General features: G+C 41.6%; 1 protein-coding gene across 1 annotated transcript in view; it reads left to right on the top strand.

Moving 5' to 3' along the window:
* LOC138008807 (uncharacterized) overlaps positions 1-16,026 on the top strand; it is a 22,150-nt gene extending 6,124 nt beyond the window's left edge. The window contains exons 3-7 of the mRNA XM_068856107.1: positions 196-498; positions 1,251-1,725; positions 9,172-9,531; positions 10,057-10,407; positions 13,134-16,026. Coding sequence (XP_068712208.1) covers positions 196-498; positions 1,251-1,725; positions 9,172-9,531; positions 10,057-10,407; positions 13,134-13,325 — 1,681 coding nt within the window. The 3' untranslated portion in view covers positions 13,326-16,026. The remainder of the gene's footprint in view (positions 1-195; positions 499-1,250; positions 1,726-9,171; positions 9,532-10,056; positions 10,408-13,133) is intronic.
* The last annotated feature ends 1,474 nt before the right edge of the window (positions 16,027-17,500 follow it).

Raw genomic sequence — 17,500 nt, 5'->3', positions numbered from 1 at the left:
ACAGGCAAAAACGTTGACAAAATGTGTTTTTTTGTATTCCAATCTATCGAGAGGGGTCAGTCCGTTCATATCCATTCCTTAGAGGTATCAGCGGTTATTCACCAAAAGGGGTCCTACAGTGCAGCCAAGCAGCGTTTTCGGAAATTGATGTATGTTACAAAGCGAAGTAAACTATTCTACCCTTATTACTTTAAGCTCACACGGGATGGCTATAAAGGAAGTCGATGTGTTGATTATTGGCTCTGGACCACTTGGTTGCACATTTGCAAGAAAACTCCACGAGAAAGGACGAAGCATTTTCATGATCGACGCTGGAGCAAAGCTTTCCGAGACTCCAGGCTGGCATTTGAAAAATTCTTATTTGTATCAACGCAACATCAATGAGTTTACTGGCGTGATACAGGGTCACTTGCATACTATTTCAGTGCCTGTTGATAAAAATGCCACACCCTGCCTTGACCCTGGTGCATACAAAGTGGATCTTGACGAGTACAAAGGGTGAGTTTCTGTCAAACATTGTTTCATGATTCACTCATGTTCTTTTTCTATACAGAACAAAAGTGGCTTTCTGTTGAGAAGAAGGCTGCTTATTAACAGGGGCACTCAACGACCGAATGTCTTAATATTTGTCGGAATTACCTAAAATGGTTTCCACAATGCTTTAAAAGATCGTTTAGTGAGTTTGTAGCGGCCCTGCAAAATATTTATCTTTTCGGATGTTATAGGGGAACATCAGCTCTGCAGACATTTCTAGGTGGCTTTTTTGCCTCGTCCCGAAAGTTCTAGCAAATGGTTACGGGTCTGATCAAAATCGTTACAATATGTTGTCGTCCTTTTTCCTCCGACAATTTTAGGGGACGTTTTCTTAAAATATAGTCTTCAAACAAACGTTGGCGGAAATGATAGAAGTTACAAATCTTTAAACCTTATGCTATTTCTAATTAATATCACAGTTGACTATTACGCAGCTCAGTAAAATTCTAGCGTTCTTCGATGTGGTTTCGAAATTTTTACGCATTTTTCAGAATCTTAACTACTTTTCAGAAATATCTAGGAAATCTGTTCACAAAAATGTCTAAAATATTAGTGCGCCTCGAAAGTCTGAGTTGAAATATTCGAAATATTCAAAAATTCTAGCCCACCTTCCTTCCGAACAGATTTTTACCGAAATTACTCGTTTGTGCTGACTGTAGAAAAATGACGTAGCCTAGCCTTGCTGATCCCTTCTGGCATTATTGTTTCCTTTCCAGATTTGTTGCTAACAATGAGAATCCAGAGCAAAATCCTTATGACAATCTTCCAGCTGCTTCGGCAACTTATGCTGTAGGGGGAATGGCCACTCATTGGACAGCATGCACTCCACGGGAAAACCCGACAATTGAACGAAGTCCGCTTTTCACCGATCAAGAATGGGACGAAATGTACAAGGAGGCTGAAACTATTCTGAAAACCAATCAGAACATGTTCGACGATACTAAAATCGATCAGCCCGGAGGTGGAGCGCCTTACGGCGTCACTCACTTCATCCGTAATACCCTTGTGAGGAATACTCTACGTTCTACCTTCCCACATCTCAAGAAGAAAGAAGCTATACCACAGTACCTTCCGCTTGCTGGAGTAAGACGTAAGGACGCTCCAGAGTTTATTACATGGAGTGGTGCAGACACAGTGCTTGGTGAAGACATGCTAAAGGCACTCAAGAAGGGAGACCGTTTTGAGTTACAGGTAGAAGTCTACTAAACGTATTACAAAGACTTTAAACAGCGCCCTGCGTGTGCAGCAATCGTGCTGCATACGTCCGTTATCATGTTTTCTTCTTTCTTGTGGAAAGTAACTTACAAGTCTAAATGGTTTATTGTAAGCACAACCCAGGAAGAGTTAACTGTGTCATCTCCTCACCAAAGCCTCGAATTAACTATAAGGAATAACGTTTCTTCCAGGGACCCTTACTTTACCGTAAATAAGGAGTGAATAATCGGTTAATGGATAATAAAGGGATAGTTTAATTGACTATAGTCGAATACCCAGGCCTGTAGCCTGCACAGCAGGCATATTTTGGCTGGCGGTGTCACGAAATTCCTTTTTCTTTAGTTCTTTGTTTCGTTAGTTTATAGTTTATTCCGCTCGTGTTAATTACTTAGTGTTAATTTCGTATCGTAGTTTACCGCAATTAGTACATTAGAGAATAGTTTGTTAGTCTATTTGTTCTTTTAAGTCTCCATTGTGGAGATGCTTTTGTAACTTTTGGTTCGTTAGGGTCGTGTTTTAACAATAGGTTTTTCAATAAGTGTTGATGTGGAGTGCATTGTTATGTAAAGATATAAATGTAAGTAGCGTGTTGTAAAGGCGGTTGGAAAAAGGTCAGTTGACGAGAAGACTGCTAGGAGAAGGAAAGCCGGAGAGAAGTCAAAGTGGAAAGGTGAAAGTTTAAAGAAAGTGGAAAAGAGAAACACTGCCAAGAGTCATTGGTGGGAGCCGACCGCGAAATTCCCAGACAAAACTCCTTTGTCGGCGGTGGCAAATATATTTATAGAGGAAGTTTTTGGAGGAAAAGTACGGCGACGAAAGTGAGAGTCTTGTGGACTGACAGAAGACGTGACTACGTTCGATGGTTTTCTGAAAGTGGTAGTGGATGGTTGCAGGATTAGCCGGTTGGACTCACAAGAACCTTGAGAAGGCACGAAGGCTGACGAAGAACTGAACTTATTGTCTGTAAATATTAAAGTAAAGTATTTAGTTCATTTCGTATTGTCGTTTAAGTATATATTAGCATTAAGTAAATCTAAGTAAGATTAGTTAATTTAGAGGATAGTAACTGTCGTAACTGTTTTACTTGTAGTTAACTTTTATCTTTAATTAAAGTCGTACGCGTTTACCAAAAAATTTATGCTGTGTTGCGGGTTTGTGGGAAGGGGTGTGAAATACGTTGCTTTACCCTTAGTTTTCTCTTATTTTCTTCTCGCTATTTCGCGAGACCCAGGGGATCGCGAACCGTCACATAATTTTTGGTGTCAGGAGTGGGATAAGATTTCCCCTGGTGCTTGTATCTCACACCTCAGACACAATCGCGGAGCACAGCTACTCTTTATGGCGACGAATTCTGACTATGGCTCTTGGACATTAGAAGACCTAAGAATTGAAGCTAGCAGAAGATCTATTGCTTTCATTAGTAAGGATGGTATCAAGACATTAGCGAGTAAACTTAGGGTGCATGACAAACTTATGACGCAGATAGAGACAGACTCGATAGAGGGAATTGAGCCCATCGGTACAGGCGAGGAGCCTGTGAGCGGTATTAGTTTTGAGCAGCGGTTACGATTACAAGAGTATGAACTGCAAACGCTGGAATTGCGAAGAAAGATTCAGCACGAGGAGAGAGAGGCGGAAAAGGAGAAACGAGCGTATGAAAGGGAAAAATGGGAATACGAGAGGCAAAAAGCGCGCGAGGAAGAAGAGAGAATAATTAGAGAGGGGGAACGAATTAGATTACTTCGAGATGAGAGTGAACAATTTGCCGTCAGGGAATCGGAAAGAATTCAATCAAGTGCTAGAAGGCCAAAGTTTATAAAGGTCAGAGAAATGCGAGACAACGAGGATATAGACGACTATTTTAGAATTTTTGAGATGACCGCAAAGGCACAGTCTCTACCAGAAATTGAGTGGATTGGTAACCTGGTACCCAAGCTCACTGAGAAGGCGAAATCAGTTTACTTAGAGATTCCGGACCCCAAGTGCCAAGATTATTATGAGTGTAAGTCAGTGATTATCAAAGCCTACCAACTAACTGCTGATCATTACAGGTATAGGTTCCGAACATCAGAGAAGCTACCGGACGAAGATTTTGTGCAGTGGGCCAATCGTACAAGACGATATTTAAATCGTTGGATGGACGTTGCGGGGGCTACAGGTGACCCGGAGAAGATTTCAGAGCAGATCATGATTGAGAGGCTTTTGGACGCGGTAAGTCCCGAACTTAGAGCCTGGTTAAAGGAACGCAAACCTGTGAATGCTGAAGAACTTGGTAATATGGCAAATTTACACGTGCAATCGCGTAAGGGTCCCCTTGTTGATGGTAGGTACGCGCCATTCGGTAGTCAGGGTTTTAAACAAAAAAGGAGCTCAGTCGTTCCAGTACAGAAAGAAACTCAGAGGTCATTCACACAATCCAAGATCCACCCCTCCCCATCCAGTAGAAGTGCAAAGCCAAAGCCTGAGATAACTTGTTTTAAGTGTGGTCAGCTTGGTCACATGTCTTTCAACTGTAGCAGGGGCCGAATTAAGCCTCCCCAGGGTTCCTTGTTATGTATGACACCCCTAGAACCTAAACGACCGCAGTTTCCACCTTGTAACGTTAGAGGCAAGATAAGTGGGATACCTGCAGAGATGGTCGTAGACTCTGGTTGTACGAGGACCCTAGTACATGAAAGATTTATGGTTGACAAAGATTCCTTTACAGGAGACGAGATTACAGTCCTAACTGCATCGGGAGAACGCCTCATAGTCCCTTTAGCTTGGGTTCAGTTTGAAAGCGATCAGGGTGAACATTTAGAATTAGTGGGAGTTTTGAGTAAACTACCCGTTGATTGCCTGCTCGGCAGATCGTCTTTCGGGCAAACACTTTCTAGAGACGATGTTCTTAGACAGTGGGAGAAAAATGTTTCGGTGGACGGCTCCAAAGGTGTTGAAGCCTTTGTGCTAACGAGGCGACAAAAGGCGCTTGAAGAGGCCCAGCAGCGAGCCGATAGTTTGGTTGACCGCGAAAATGCACTCGCACTTAAAAATCTGTCGGAAAGGGAGTCTAAAAAAAATGGTCTTAATGAAGGCGACTTGCGAATACTTTTCGGGGACAAAGACGTAGGTGAGGAAGCGTGTGAGAACTCGGTTGAGCTCTCGGATAGTGACTCAGATGAGGATACACGTGCGGATCATTTACCCCTCAATATTCTCGACAGAAATAAAGAACAGTTAATAAAAGACCAGAATTCAGATGTGACCCTCTTAAAAGCGCGTAATGGAGCTACTTACAAGGAACCCATGGAAACAGACGGTTTCTTTATCAAGGGAGGGTTACTCATGCACCGCAGGTTCAACAAAAGCGTACACAATGGAGTCAGGTTTGTCGATCGGATTGTAATCCCTGAATCTTACAGAAACGAAATTCTCCGTATTGGTCACACTATACCCCTTTCAGGACACATGGGCACCTCAAAAACGTTAAGTCGCATAGGGACCCATTTTTATTGGCCTGGTCTCGCCTTCGACATTCGTAAGTACTGTGCCACCTGCCCACAATGTCAGTTAGTGGCCAGGAAGTTGAAGTCAAATAGGGCCCCCTTGAGCCCCGTAGCGTTTGTGACCGAACCTTTCAGAAAGATTGCAATCGACATTGTAGGAGAATTGCCACGGTCCAGCACTGGCTATAAATATATTCTTACCATTGTAGACTATGCCACTCGTTATCCTGAGGCCATTCCCTTGAGGAGTGTTAGTTCCAAAACCGTCGCGGATGCACTTGTCCAATATTTCTGTAGAATGGGAATTCCCCAAGAGTTAGTATCTGACCAGGGATCCAATTTTGTGGGCCGACTTATGACACAACTATATGAGCAATTAGGCATTACAAAGATCAAAACATCGGTTTATCACCCTGAAGGAAACGGTTTGGTTGAGAGATTTAATGGCACGCTCAAGGCGATGTTAAAGAAATTTGCGCAAGAGCGGGTACAAAGCTGGGATAAGTTCCTTCCTTATTTGCTGTTTGCATATAGGGAAGTTCCATGTGAATCCACAGGGTACTCCCCTTTCGAGTTGCTTTTTGGACGTACAGTAAGAGGTCCCCTCTCAGTAATCAAGGAGTCGTGGCTTGGGAAGGAAATTAAATCTGAAAGGAACCTTGTGAGTCATGTCCTTGAAATTCGCAGGAGACTGGCAATGATGCAGCGTCTGGTACAAGATCGTATGAAGAGAGTGCAAGGTACTCAGAAACGATTGCATGACGTTCATAGTTCCACACGTAGTTTAAAAGTCGGTGACAAGGCATTGGTTCTTCTTCCTACTCCAGGGAGTAAGTTGGAAGTGCATTGGCAGGGCCCATTTAAAGTGACGAAGGTTTTCAATGATGGTTTGCACTATGAGATCGACACCGGTAAGTCCCACAAACAACACCGAGTCTATCACATTAATCTATTAAGTAAATGGCAGAGTAGGGACGAGACGGCTTCCTATATAATGTCAGAATCTTTCGAAACCTCTTTACCACATGAAAAATGCATATCCCCATTTTGCAAAAATGAAACTTGGGAGTATGTTATCATTTCGGATGCTTTAACCAAGGACCAGAAAGATCAGGTGAAGGACCTTTTACGAAAATACGCAGATGTCTTTTCTGGTAACCCCAGTGTCACTAGCGTAGCGACACATCGGATTGACACGGGTGACTCTGCACCAATACGTTGTTCTCCCTATAAGGTACCTCAGAAACTAGAAGAAGTCGTAAACAACGAAATAGAAAACATGTTAAAAATGGGTATCATTCGCCCCTCAGCCAGCCCCTGGGCCTTCCCGGTCGTTGTCGTCCCCAAACCTGATGGTACCATACGACTTTGCGTCGATTATAGAAAACTTAACAGTATTACTAAAATGGATGCCTACCCGGTTCCATCTACGGACCGCATGATTGAGAAAATAGCCTTGGCTACGTACATCACCACCCTTGACCTCACTAAGGGATACTGGCAGATTCCTCTAGATAAATCAACAATCGAAAAATCAGCTTTTATCACCACAAAAGGATTATATGAATTTCTGGTCATGCCTTTTGGTATGAAGACTGCCGGGGCCACTTTCCAACGAATGATGTCAGATGTCGTTTTAAAAGGGTTTAATTTTGCAGGAGCCTACATTGATGATCTTGAAGTAGACACACACACTTCCTTTTCACAACATCTAGTGGAACTTGGCCAGGTTCTGCAACGATTGCGGGAGTGCAGCCTATGCGCGCGCCCTTCTAAATGTAAAATTGCTATGGAAACAGTAGATTTTGTGGGTCATCGTGTTGGAAAAGACAAGATTGAACCACGTTTGGCTTTGGTTAAGTCGATAAAAGAGTTCCCTAGACCTGAAACCAAAAGACAGATTAGATCGTTCCTTGGACTTGTCGGCTACTACCGCAAGTTCATTCCCAATTTCTCTCAGAGGGCCGCTACTCTAACAGATCTAACACGAGGTAAGGGACCAACTAGAATTGAGTGGCTACAGACACACGAGCAAGCGTTTGAGGATTTAAAGCAAGCTTTGCAAGAACCCCCAGTCTTACGACCGCCACATTGGGACGAACCATTTACTTTGCAAGTAGACGCGTCCAACAGAGGCTTGGGAGCTATTTTGAGCCAGTTAAGTAAAGACGGAGAAGAGCATCCAGTGGCTTATGCCAGTAGAAAGCTTCAGCTAAGAGAGGAAAAGCTGTCCACGACGGAGAAAGAATGCTTAGGGATTGTTTGGGCTGTTGAGCTGTTTAGATATTATTTGTTTGGTAGAAAATTTAAGCTACAAACAGATCACAATCCTTTAGTTTGGTTAGGGCAGGTGCGTAACAAGAACAAAAAATTACTTCGCTGGAGTCTCACCCTTCAAGAGTATGATATGCATGTCGAGCATAAAAGTGGCAAGACCCACGGCAACGTGGACGCCCTTAGCAGAGTTTAGGGCTCAAATTTTGTATCGGGCTGTTACTAGTCTATTTTTTCCCCCTTTGTTACTCTTCCCCAAAAAATAGACTTATTAGGGGGGGAGGTGTCACGAAATTCCTTTTTCTTTAGTTCTTTGTTTCGTTAGTTTATAGTTTATTCCGCTCGTGTTAATTACTTAGTGTTAATTTCGTATCGTAGTTTACCGCAATTAGTACATTAGAGAATAGTTTGTTAGTCTATTTGTTCTTTTAAGTCTCCATTGTGGAGATGCTTTTGTAACTTTTGGTTCGTTAGGGTCGTGTTTTAACAATAGGTTTTTCAATAAGTGTTGATGTGGAGTGCATTGTTATGTAAAGATATAAATGTAAGTAGCGTGTTGTAAAGGCGGTTGGAAAAAGGTCAGTTGACGAGAAGACTGCTAGGAGAAGGAAAGCCGGAGAGAAGTCAAAGTGGAAAGGTGAAAGTTTAAAGAAAGTGGAAAAGAGAAACACTGCCAAGAGTCATTGGTGGGAGCCGACCGCGAAATTCCCAGACAAAACTCCTTTGTCGGCGGTGGCAAATATATTTATAGAGGAAGTTTTTGGAGGAAAAGTACGGCGACGAAAGTGAGAGTCTTGTGGACTGACAGAAGACGTGACTACGTTCGATGGTTTTCTGAAAGTGGTAGTGGATGGTTGCAGGATTAGCCGGTTGGACTCACAAGAACCTTGAGAAGGCACGAAGGCTGACGAAGAACTGAACTTATTGTCTGTAAATATTAAAGTAAAGTATTTAGTTCATTTCGTATTGTCGTTTAAGTATATATTAGCATTAAGTAAATCTAAGTAAGATTAGTTAATTTAGAGGATAGTAACTGTCGTAACTGTTTTACTTGTAGTTAACTTTTATCTTTAATTAAAGTCGTACGCGTTTACCAAAAAATTTATGCTGTGTTGCGGGTTTGTGGGAAGGGGTGTGAAATACGTTGCTTTACCCTTAGTTTTCTCTTATTTTCTTCTCGCTATTTCGCGAGACCCAGGGGATCGCGAACCGTCACAGGCGGACGCTTGTTCAAGTAGAGGATTGGGACGAGGGGCGGGGGAAGGGACCTCCTCTCACTGAATGCAATTTTTTTTACTTGCCTCAGGCCTCTGTTAGTCGTCGGCAAACTTTTTTATCAAAACAAAAATACGTCTACTTTTCAGGCCACTGGGCCTGGGGATTCTATCAATGGAGAAAGCAAATAAAACAGTGTCTCAGACACTTCTTGGAGATTTCCTAGCGCCTTTAGGGATCTACAATTTCATCAAATTGAAAACCATGGTCTACAGTCAGGAAACCAAAACAAAAAAGATGGGTCTTCAAAAAGGTTGCCTCCATGCTGAAAAACGTCGTAAAATTGAAGTTTGAGTGTGCCTTAGAAAAATACTGGGGCACCAGAGAAAAATGGATGAGCCAGTTCATATGCACTAAGTGACAGCATATTGTGGGTTTCAACTTTCAGGAAATGTGGCAGTGCGTAAAACTGATCTACCGCGACTCTGGCCGTGGTATCCAAAAGGTTGCCTATGCTGAGGTTAGGGACCTTCTCAGCAAGAATAGCTATTACATTTGTGCTAATACATATGTTATAGCAGCAGGGGCCGTCCTCACACCACAAATCCTATTCAACTCTGGGATTAGGCCAACTGCCTTGGGTCATTACCTCTGTTATCAGCCAAAGGCTTACTGTCAGGTGATACTGCTCCAGAGCATCGTGGACAGCATTATGGAACATCCGAAATGGAGAAAAATGGTGGAAGAATATCGAGAAACTCACCCCGATGATCCCATACCTATTCCGCCCACGGACCCACTACCCCAGGTATGGCACTTTTGAAACAATCATTCCTGTTGAGTATATAGAGGCTCGTTTAAAGGGTTTTAATATGCATTCAACCCTTTGTTTAACCAAATGTTCGGTGCCTTTGAACAGGTCGTCCAACATTGTTGAAAGCTTGTTGAAAGTGTGTTGAATCAAGTTTAAATCGGTTTAAACTCTCATTCAACATCGACTCAACTTTTCCTGTGTTCTCGAAAATGTTGAATGGTGCTGAAGCCGTTTGAACACTCTGTTCAACACGCATGCTCACTCACATCAGGCCGCAAAAGTCAATATGGCGTAGTTTATCTGGACTAGAGAGACTGGCTTCTAGTTCTTAGTTCCTCGCAATCGAATTTCGCGAAAGTGTTGGTTCTTTTGTTGGCGCAATGTTGGCGCAATGTTGGAACCGTTTGAACGTCCAACATTTGCCCAACGTCCGTTCAACTTCTGTTGAACGAATGTTGGTCAAATGATGAAACCATTTATACGGGCCTTGAGGGGCCTAAAATTCATGATCTCTTTCAGTGTTGGATTCCGGTGTCTGAAGGCCGTCCCTGGCACTGCCAAGTGCATCGCGATGCCTTTGCCTATGGGAAAGTGCCTCCGAACATAGATTCACGCCTCGTTGTCGAATTGAGATGGTTTGCAAAAATGGAACCGCGCTTTGAGAACTGCGTCGAGTTTAGCACCAAAGATGACAACAAGGACACGTTTGGGCTGCCTCAACCCATCTTCAAGGTGAAGCTGAGCAAGGAAGAAGGTGCTACTTCTCATTTGATGATGGAGGACATGCTTGTGGCTGCTAAAAGCCTCGGAGGCTTCCTGCCAGGATCTGAACCAACTTTTCAAAAACCTGGATCAGCTTTGCATATCACTGTAAGTCCCTTCACTTGTTGGTTTGAAAATTACAACTGTAGAGTACTTGTTCTCGGGTAAGCTTTATTTTTATTTTAATATATTTTGTGGCAATCTCAGACTCAAAGATATTAAACGGTCCGGTCAAGAACTTAGGGAGCGGGCAACAACAAATTGACAAAAGTCCCCATTTCTCCTCTCCAGAGTCTTACAAAGACATAATTATCCTCAAAAACCTTTGAGCTCCCAGTAGTGCTGTCTTCTATATGATTTTCACACAAGAATCGATTTCAAGCTTTTCAACATACTTCTCTAAGTTCTTATTCACTGCACCTAACGCTCCAATTACCATCAGTACAATGACAACCCGAGCTTCTCCCGGAATGGCAACATCAATGATTGTTGCCACTTTTCTGGCCTTGTTTAGGATTTAGGATGACGATATCAGTCCTTCATGTATTTATCGTCTGGTCGCACTGAATGTTTAAGTCCCAGAGAACCTTATGTGATTCCGATTCTAGTACCCCTTCTGACTTTTGATTGTACATTATCGTTATCGTTATCGTTATCGTTATTGTTATCGTTAATGCAAGCACATTCTCTTGGAATCTTGAAAGGAGAAAAAACGATACGGAGCGATTATTATTTGTCCCCGTCATAGACAAAAAAAGGGGTATGTGAAAGCGGGTACACTCAAGAACAGAAAGCTTTGATGCTTTTTCTCTAGCATAGGAATCTTCTCCCAAAGATGTAGGGTGGGCTTCGGTGTGAACCAGTTTTTTTCACTGAAATTTGTATTGAACCAAACAAAGACCAATTTGTCTTTTCTTCGGCGTATTCCAGTGTTCCTAATAGTCCTGCTTGCGGTATCATTAAGTGTACTACTGCTTTCCCACAGAATATCAATGCTCAAATGAGTTTGCATAGTATGTAAATCCTTATTTCTCTGCTCAAAGTAAAACGGGGGGACAGTTAAATAGACGCCATTTAGGAATTAGATGTATAAAAAGGTAATATCGCACACGAGCCGTATCTCAGGGTGACCCACATCATTACGACACCGATACCTATTTAACAACCTGGGTGGAGAGAGACGGTGGAAGCTTCTTGTCTAAGCAAACAAAGCGGTGCAGAGCTAGGCCTCGTACAAGCCACCCTGGGGCAGGAGTCCGGCGCGCTAACCGCTTCTCTACCGTGCCTCACTTGTATAACATATACATATAATTTATTTTGGTATAATTGCTGAGGTGATTATAAAGATGTTTGCGTTCTGGTTTGTCGAGGTTTACGTCATATTATGTCGCATCATCTCGATGCGTATATATAAAACTAAAGCCATTGTAACAAAATCTGCGTAATAATTTCTTTACTTACAGAATGGTTCCAATATTGACATAGTCCGAAAATATGGGAATAACCAAAAGGGAAAAAAAGTATCAAAGTCACCATCGGACAACGAAAAAGATTCCATCTGCGATAACCATCTATCACCTGAGCAATTATACTAAAACAATTATTAATGCCTTGTTACCTATAGCTAGACCTTTTTGCAGATACGACGGCCATTTTGATTTCTATTGTTTCAAATAGCTATTATGGGATGCCCAGGGGACAAATACATTTTAATTTGCCCCCTGGGCATCCCATAATGTCTTTCGAAACAATAGAAATCAGAATGGCCGCCGTATCTGCAAAAAGATCTATTATTGTACATTTTAAATGTTTCTCCATTCGTGATTGGCTAAAATCAAGAGGATGAGGTAAGAGAACGGATTCCCCATACATGGGCCTCTCCCAATAGTTTTTTTAAATTTAATTTTAACTACGCAGTTATTTTTAGAGAGGCATCTGATTGGCCAGTTGTAATGACGTAAGAAAATTTTAAATTTGCGCAGCATTGGGAAAGAGAACTTAAAATAGTACCCTGCGAGCAGAGGCCCTTCGATCTTCCAAGATAAGTCAGGAATAGGAAGGAACTCTGGCACCCCTGCTTCGACTTCCTTTGATTTGCCGCTCATCCAAAGAAATGGATGAGTCAGTCCAGTTTCGACTTGTCAGACCTGTTTTTATAGTTTTACTTTTATGCACGATCAGTCGTCACGCGTCATCATTATTTTTTTTTAAGTTTACAACAGCGTGGCAATAATTCCCATGAGTTTTTCTCCGTATAGGGATAATATCTGTTGACAAATATTGCTTTTGTTATTCAAATGTGCCAACCACAGAAACAAAAGACTCTTTGTTTCGACAGCCAATGAGGCTGAGGTTGGGACATTAATGACAATAGGTGAGGTCAACGATATCTTCGCTATATCGCTTACAGAAACTGGTCTGCCAGAAAGATATACATTTTTCAGTAAAAAATAAGTGGCACAATCTTGAGTTTCCAAGGAAATTATTCCTTGGTTTTCGTGTGTTTGCCAGAGTTGTTCGGAAATATCCCGACTGCTTTTTTTTCTTTTTGGTTTTTACGGGTCACGCGTGACTGACACCCGAATACATTTGAAATTTTAACGCATGCTCAACACAGAAATTCGAAGCGGATGGCAGAGTTCCTTCCTATTCCCGACTTACTAGGGCTCTGCCCGCAGAACCGTTCTATTACCTCGTCCTCTCTTGACTACAATCCTATGCCATAACGCTAGTGGGCAGAAAACACCTCACTCGTTTAACCAAAGATACTCTTGGGTCAAGCTATGTCAATCAAGGTTTGACTAAGAAAGAGCTCTCTCTGTTTTCTTTCTCAGGGCACCTGTCGCATGGGAACGAGTCAGGAAGACAGTGTAGTGGACATCCATTCAAAAGTATGGGGCTATGATAATCTCTACCTTGGAACATGTGGGGTCATCCCCACTGGAACTGCCTGCAACCCTACCCTCACAGCCATGGCTATTGCAATTAAGGCCTGCGAGGGCATTCCTGGAAAACCCGATTCTTAAACATGTTAATCATGATATTATCTCAGGTTAATTAAAGCGAGGGCCATGGTAACAAATCTAATAGTGTTACTGATTTTCATCTTAAAGTGGCCACGATGAATCCTGGGAGTTGCGAGTGGATTGTTGAACTAAACGACTAAATTGCCAGAATTTTTGCAATAAAAAACAACTTGTACAGAGCTTAAGGCCCAGCCAAATGACGCAACATTGTTGGATTGCGTTGTGAGATTTTGTGAAGGAGCTGGCCAAACGCGCGCAACATCTTAGAACATTCCAGGGGTTTGTCCAACCCATTCTCTAACTTAAATGAACGGTTATCGTTAATTCGTAATTTTCTCTGAATTTACTATTATCGTTAATTTAGAAGACTGAAAGATTGATATGGATTATGGGAAATGGTCATATATTCCTTTTAAAATATAACCCAAGTGTATGGACATAGGACTCGAACCTCGGAATGTTGGTTAACCCCGTCTCCTAATCACTTGACCACCGCACCGCTAGCTGCTCAGGACCTATATTTTAAACAGTATTTGATAATGGTGTATTATCACTCGTCAACAAACAATATTTATAATAACACTGCAAAAAGTCGGTTTCCAAACGTCACGAGAAAGCTAAACATTTTAAAATCAAAGCTTAGGCCTAAATTATTAATCTAGTTTAGGCCTAATTACTCTCCAGCAGCGATATTCTATGGGAGTGTTTTGTGAGAGTGCGGAGTCTTGATCTTTAGTAGTAAAACGGAAAGAAGCGGTTCCTATAGAGGAGAAGCTCCCGGTTCAAATCCAATCCACGGGTATGATTTTTTATTTCCTTATTTTCTCTGCTACCACAAGTCCTGGGACACAGTGTCCTGAATTAACGACAATAGTAAATTCAAAGCAAATTACGTTTTAACAATAATTGTCAATTTAGAGAAGAGATCATGTTGGGTTTGTCAGTGTTCATGTGCTCAGACTCCTGCATGGGACGCTGCGACGTAAACGCCATGTTGAATATGGAGGACTTTGAGTGGCATCGATATCAGCGTAGTCGCATGTCGTTTTTTCATTGGCGCAACTTCTAGCGGAAAATGAAAGAGTATGCAAAAGAGATAAGCCTCGGCAATTGATTAAGAGAAGACAAGAGAAGGTCACTTTGCAAATATTGTGCAAGAAGACGTGGGGGGATACAGGAAATGTTCCGAATGAAACTTGCAGATTTTCAGATAAAATGGTGACATTTACATTTGAGCTGTACTGACAATCTGGTGTAATAGTGCACTTTTTGCTTCAAATATCATCAAAATTAACTACAAAGGAATTTTCGTATGATGTATTCGTCCTTAAAATTTAATTGTTTCAATCTGTTTAGACTAATTAATAGGCTATACAGTCACACGTCACGTCAAAATATCCATCCATCTCAAGCCAAAAAAAAGAAAGACTTTAGTTATGTCTTCAGCCGCACTATGTGAATTTTACTCTCCGTCCAATTCCTTACAGTGTTTTCTTTTTAGATTATTCAATTTGGATACTATTTTCCACCATGTTCAAAGACGAAACCCCATAACACCTCTGGCGCTTTGAACTAGCAAACCAACCTAGCGTGCATGTCCTTGCGTGAACATGCCCAAACGCGCGCAACATCTTGCATCATCCAAAACTGTTGCCACATTGTGTGCAACACGTTGCGCGTAACAAGGTTGCAAGATGTTGTGTTAAAACGTTGAGTGTGTTTGGCTGGGCCTTTATAGTCTATATAGTTACTATTTGGAGAAAACGATCTTGCGTTGCGTTCCAGGGTGCACGTACAAGTAATGGCATGACAGCAGATTTGACAAGCGCTACGAAACATGCTCTTACACTTCTTTCCAAATTTATCATCGCTTATGTTTATAAATTCTGGCAATAAACGTCGCAAAATGTCGCTCAAACTCTCCCGCGTGGGCTTGTAAACATAAGAGGGACTTTAAGATCTACTACGACCACGTCGTCGAAAACGTCTCTTCAAAATACAACTTCGCATTATGTTAAGTCTTAAGTGTTGAATGCATGTTGAAGCAAATGTTGAAACCGCTTAAATGGGTCTTAACGTTCACTCGATTTTTGTAAACATGTATAGGTTGACTTGCAATTCGAGTCGTTTATCAAATTGAGCGTGCTTCTTATTGATTACTGTAATTCCTGGAAATGGCAACCTAAGAGCTTCGTTGAGGTCTTTCGGCTTTAGCCGTGTAAAGCATCTGCATGATTGGGTTAGGTGTTCTCAATGTTGTAGTCCTTGAGTAAAATGTTAACTTTGATATACGCAAATGATAAATGCAAAATTAAGTCCACCCAGGTTTGGAAAAAAACGGTGCACATCTCTTCGCGAGAGAAATGTGGCGGCTCTCGTAAAATACCTATTATTTGGTATCGCAGCATCTTCTAATTGGTTTTCAATTTTAAAGTCATTATTTCTGTTTTTCTTACTTTGGATATCAAGCCACCATAGCATCTCACTTTACCTTAGTACATGATCTCTTTCTAGGTGTGGGCTCCTCACTGAGGGTTCATATGAAGTAATTTTGTTTTGTATAGATACGTCTTGAGAGAGTGGGATCGTCCTTAGAGGCTGCATAATGCTATAGAAAAGTATAATTTTGTATCTGTTTGCAATACAACGTATACCTGGGTCTTTTCCTTGTTCTTTTACGGTATCCTGAATAAAGTTGATTTGTTTTGATTTGTGTGGTCGTGAGACGCTCTGTCCTCGGACTTCTGTTACTGAAGTTACGACAACCCAGTTTGTCCATGAAGTATTTTAATACTCTTAAAAAGCTCTTAAAAGAGCTTGGTTAAGTGTAAAAGCCAGATAGAGACATTTCTTTGAGACGTCAACTGTGCGTGTTATTTTATCGAATAAAACAAAGGCATTCGTATCATCGACCAATGAGAGTCTTTTTCCTCACAGTAAGAAGGTCAATACACTATACCATTCAAATTGATTGGTCGGACGCCCAAAGGCATTTTCACGATGACATTCCACAAAATTATTACAATTGATGACCAAGACGGATAGCCTGCAGCAATTACCTGCGAAATGGCATAATTTGTGAGGAATACAATCCCTTTAAAATGGAAAAAATGAATTATCAATCCACCCTAGTCCACTAACCTTCCCCATTGCCTATTCCAAGATGTAGGTCTGAGGTGCGACGGCACTGTCAAGTTCATAAAGGCACCACCAAAAGGAAACATAAACTAAAACATATTTCTGTTCGAAGGTTTGGGGGGAAAAATGGCCAGTACTCCTTACTGTTCTTCTAACGAAATTAATTGAATTTTTTATACAAGATACGGGTTTGCTATCGACTGGCGCTTGGTGAAAATAATATAGCATTGATGAAGGTAAGCTGAGGTAAGGGGACCACCATAAATTTCGAGTAGAATTCTTGGTTATCCCAACAAGTATAAGTGTTAAATATTAAAACTAAAGGTTGGCCATGGTCTTTCATGAAATGAATTGGTAAATTACAGTATAGATATATTTTTCCAAAGTGCAACCTCGTTCCCAGTACACAAATTTCTAGTATCTAAAGAAACTGTAGTGCTGTGTCGGTGAAAGAGTGAAACAGGAAAATGTTTTGGTTTTATCAAATGTGTTGATAAAGATCGAATTACCACCGTGAACGATGTTTCGAGCGGTAGCCCTTCGTCAGAGTGAATAGAAGAATTGTGGATGTTGCATGTTGGTTTTTTAATGCGGCGGGTATGGAGGAGCTTTGCCACTGGTGGAATTATGGTAACATGAATTGGTGAATAAATTAATGGAATGAGAGGCGTTCATTCAATCCGTGAGGATAGAGTGTACCTTGTTGAAAGATGAATTTCTGTTCCAGATTCTTGCGGCTTTCTGTGTTCCCATGGTATAAAGATAGGCCGCAAATTGTCATGTTGTGGTGGGAGTGATTAGGAAGATTAAAATGACCCGCAACTGGTTTTGATGCATCTGTGTCGTTTTTTTCTACATGTCTTAGGTGTTCGCGAAAATGGTCTGCCAATCTTCTCCCTGTTTCGCCAATGTAGGTCTTCTTACATAGTGTGCAGGTTATGCAATAGATGATATTTGCGGAGATACATGTAAAGTGGTCAGTGATTTTAACGGATCGATTCTGTCCTGAGATCTTAACCATGTTTGAAGTAAAAGGA

The sequence above is a fragment of the Montipora foliosa genome, chromosome 6 (genome assembly GCF_036669935.1).
Source record: "Montipora foliosa isolate CH-2021 chromosome 6, ASM3666993v2, whole genome shotgun sequence".
Taxonomy (NCBI): Eukaryota; Metazoa; Cnidaria; class Anthozoa; order Scleractinia; family Acroporidae; genus Montipora; species Montipora foliosa.
This window is presented reverse-complemented; position numbering and strand designations above follow the sequence as displayed.